We start from the raw sequence: 4,225 nt of genomic DNA on the forward strand, positions 1-4,225 counted from the left end.
TTAGGGCGTTGACAACACACATATATATATATATATATATATATATATATATATATATATATATATATATATATATATATATATATATTGGGTTTAGACTATCATAAATATAAATAATTGTATATATACGATACGATTGATACGATACTATCTTTTATCACTCCAAAAAAAATGAAGCCAGGATGACTATGATAAAACTCAGAGAGAGCTCATCTAGCACAGCCACCTGAACCCAAATGTACACAAATTAACATATGTCAACCAGAAATTAAAATTAAATAAAACATCATCTCTTTTTTTTACATATTTCCTCTGTCGTTAAAATTTAACAAAAACAGTTTTAAATTCTTCTTGAACATAGTAAGTGATGTTCCATTGTAAGAAAAATAATTTTTTAAAATGTCATTCCAAATCCTTGGTCTCCTACAGACAACATGAGAATGCAACAGATTGGTTCGCGACTTGTTGGTTATATAGGATGATTGACACGTCTAGGGTTGTTGACTACTTTGAAATATTCGTCAAACGTTGGAGGAAGCTTTTTGGAAATTTGCTTGAAGACAAAAATGGCTGTGTAATATTTACTAAACTGATCCAAATTTAAATTATTTGTGGAAAAGAATAATTGATTTGTATGGGTGAATTGTTTAGACAGCGTTATCAGAATTTTAATTGAATTTGTTGTTGAAGGATACGCGCCAGCCCACACAACGTTACAATAATTTATGTGAGGTGTGCAGATAGCATTATAAAAGAGATTCAAACATTTTTTTTGGAAGGTAGAATTTTATTTTATTAATTATGCCTATTGATTGAGCTAATTTGTTGGAAATGTGCTGAATATGCGCTTTGAAAGTTAATTTCTGGTCTAAATACACTCCAAGGAATTCAATTGTAACTTAGGTAACTTTTGTTGTTAGGTAACTTTTGAACCATTCTAGTGTTTTTCCTCTTACACCATAGTGTTCTAACTTTCCAAGCATAATGTTGTGGTCAATGCAATCGAACGCCTTTGATAAATCTAAACATATTCCGACTAAAATTTTTGTCCTCTGCAGCTGAGCTAATTTTTCGTATTAACTCTCTGTAGAGTGTCCTTCTCGTAATCCATACTGATGATTCGACAGAATATTATTTTTTCGTAGGAAGGCCGTCAATCTTGAGTGCATAAGTTTTTCAATTATCTTTGAGAACGCCGGCAATTGAGACACTGGTCGAAAGTTGGTTACATCATAGTTATTTTTTACCTTTTGAATAGGTTTTATTTTTGATAGTTTGAAGCACTTGGGAAATTTTCCGGTGGCAAATGACAGGTTAAATACTCAAGAACCATCACTGTGGAATGAATTGTTGAAATTACGACATTTGCGGGTATATTGTCCCAACTACTTGAAGACTTTGGGGTTAACGACTGAGTTGTTGAAATGATCTCATTTTTGGAGGCATATAAACAAAAAAACGAGTTTAAAATTTTGTTGCGTAGATATGACTTCCAGTTATTGTTGTGTTGAAATGATTTGGACAGGTTGATTGCTGTGTCGATGAAGTTTTGGTTGAGTTGATTTTTAGGATTTTCAACTATTTCATCATTCATTGTTATTTTAATATTTTTTAATCTATTTACACGTTTATTTATTACTTCATTTATGATGCACCATGTTTTTTTAATATCATTTTTATGACGCTCAACTAATTCGTTGTAGTACTGTCTTTTTGATTTATTTTTCAAGGTATTACATAACTTGCACACTTCTCTAAATTTTTCATATCTGAATTGAGATGGATTCATTAAATAGACGTTGAACATCCTGTTTTTATTTTTTATTAGCTTTTTAATATCTTTTGTAATCCATGGTTTTTGTTTGGATAACATTCTTTTCTTTTTTTCTGAAGATATTAAGCAGGAATTAAGAAGACATGACTGAAAAGATCCTGTATAAACTTTTCAAATGCTGCATCAACATCATTGCAATCAAGCACTTCATTCTAGTCACAGTTTAGCAAACAGCAATTCAAATTTTTTAAACGGGTAGTTGAATATGAGAATTTTATTTCAGGCTGAGAACAACTGATGTTTCTTTTTATCTTGATGCTAAATGAGGCTAATATTGGTAGGTGATCTGATAAATCGCATGTCAAACTTCCACTTAGCTTCACAAATTGAGAAAAATTTATGAAGATGCTATCAATGTTATTTGAGATTTTGTATGCAGAAGATTTAGTCTTGATGGCTGATAGCATGGAAGAATTGCAGTTAAAATTTGACAGATGAAAAAGTGTTATTGAAAAGAAAGAGTTAAAAGTTAATATTGGTAAGACGAAGGTAATGGTGAGTGGGGAAGGTGGAGAGCGAGTGATAAGTAAAATAGACCCCTGTGGGGTATGTGACAGGAGAGTGAAGGCTAACTCGGTGTTGTGTATAGGATGTCAGAAATGGGTGCATAAGAGATGTAGTGGTTTGAGGGGGGCACTGAAAAAGGTGGAAGGCACGTTCAAATGTAAGAAATGTGTTCATGGTGTGATTAATAGGAAGGACGCAAGGACGGGGTTGAGTGGTGGTATTGAAAGAGTGGAAAGCTTTGTTTACTTAGGGGATAAGCTGAATGCGAATGGAGGATGTTTGAGCGCAGTTACGGCTATAGTTCGTGTGGGATGGATGAAATTTAGGGAACTGGGTGGGGTATTGTGTAGAAAGAAATGGTCAGTGAAGATGAAAGGGAGGGTATATAAAGCATGTGTGAGAGCAGCGATGGTATATGGTGGTGAAACTTGGGTGTTGAGGAGAGAGGAGGAAAGTGTACTGCAGAGGGCTGAAAGAGCTATGGTGAGGATGATGTGGTGGGGTTAAAGTGAAGGATAGGAGGAGTAGTACAGAGCTGATGTCAATGATGGGACTGAATGAGGACATTGTGACATTGATAAGGAGATCGAGATTGCGGTGGTATGGACATGTTGAGAAGGGATGAAAGGGTCGGGATTAGGCGAGCGTTGGAGTTCGAGGTTGAAGGAGTGGTAGGAAGAGGTCGTCCGCGATTGGGATGGAGAGAGCAGGTGGAGAAGGACAGGGTGAAAGCGGGGTTGCGTGATACTGAGGCGAGTGACAGATGTGGATGGCGTCGAGGGGTATTTCGGTTTCATCATAGGTAGCCAAACGGCAACCCCCGATCTCGGGGAAAATGTCGTCTAAACGTGTGTTGTTGTTGTTGCTATCAATGACCGACCTTTATTGATGCAACTTCTGGTTGGTGTAGTGATTAATGGTGCAAGATTATAACAAGTCATAAGATGGAGCAAGTTTGTTGTTCACATCTTTTTTTAAATTTGAGATATCAATGTTGAAATCTCCCATAAAATAAATATATTTATTTTCATTATTTACTGAAGAATTGCATGAAGAATTTTTTCAAGCTGGTTCAAGTAGATTTGTGTGTAGGGCGATAAGATACTATTATCACCATATTTTTATTTTTGTTGTGAGAATTTTTATTGCAGACTTCAATTGAAAATGTCTCAAAGTCCACATTACCCAGGTTATTCAAGTCGTCTCTCACTTTATACACACATTTGCAATCTACATAAAATCCCACCCCACCACCGTGTCGACCTGTACGATTTCTACCAACATAGTCATATCCACTGATATTGATGAGATATTTGCTAACTTCATTCAGCCAGCTTTCAGTTATCCCAACTAAATTAAATTTAAAAGAAAAACTGTTCAATAAATCAGTTAGATCTTCTGTTTTGTTAACTAAACTTCTGATATTTGCATGCATTATGTTAAATATTAAACCTTTATCAACTTCATCCTTGTACGGTAAGTTATAATCGTCGTTTACTGATTTATTATCATCATAACATTTATTGTTGATTATTTTACTCTTGCATATATTTTTAATGTCATCTGAAATGTCTTCCTCATCGCTGTTCTCAACAATATTTTCATTACCTGATAATTTATCCATCATTTATTTTTTATTGTACCGTCTGTTCAGTTTTTTTGTCAAATCGCCACTCTCGTACGATGACGTGCTGAGGCATTATTTCGGGATCTTTTATCTTTTTTACATCTTCTCTGTCAATGCAAACTTTAAAAATATGAATCGCTTCACACACACACACACACACACACACACACACACACACACACACACACACATATATATATTATATTTTTACAATATTCTATAAATTCTACCGAATGTTTGGCGTTAATATGTTGTAT

The 4,225-nt window shown here is 34.5% G+C and overlaps 1 protein-coding gene across 1 annotated transcript in view; it reads left to right on the forward strand.

Moving 5' to 3' along the window:
* HELRODRAFT_193491 (hypothetical protein) overlaps positions 1 to 230 on the forward strand; it is a gene marked incomplete at both ends in the record, with an annotated part of 7,249 nt that extends 7,019 nt beyond the window's left edge. Inside the window, one exon of the mRNA XM_009027886.1 lies at positions 178 to 230. Coding sequence (XP_009026134.1) covers positions 178 to 230 — 53 coding nt within the window. The remainder of the gene's footprint in view (positions 1 to 177) is intronic.
* Positions 231 to 4,225: the final 3,995 nt, after the last annotated feature.

This window comes from Helobdella robusta (assembly GCF_000326865.2).
Source record: "Helobdella robusta unplaced genomic scaffold HELROscaffold_51, whole genome shotgun sequence".
Taxonomy (NCBI): Eukaryota; Metazoa; Annelida; class Clitellata; order Rhynchobdellida; family Glossiphoniidae; genus Helobdella; species Helobdella robusta.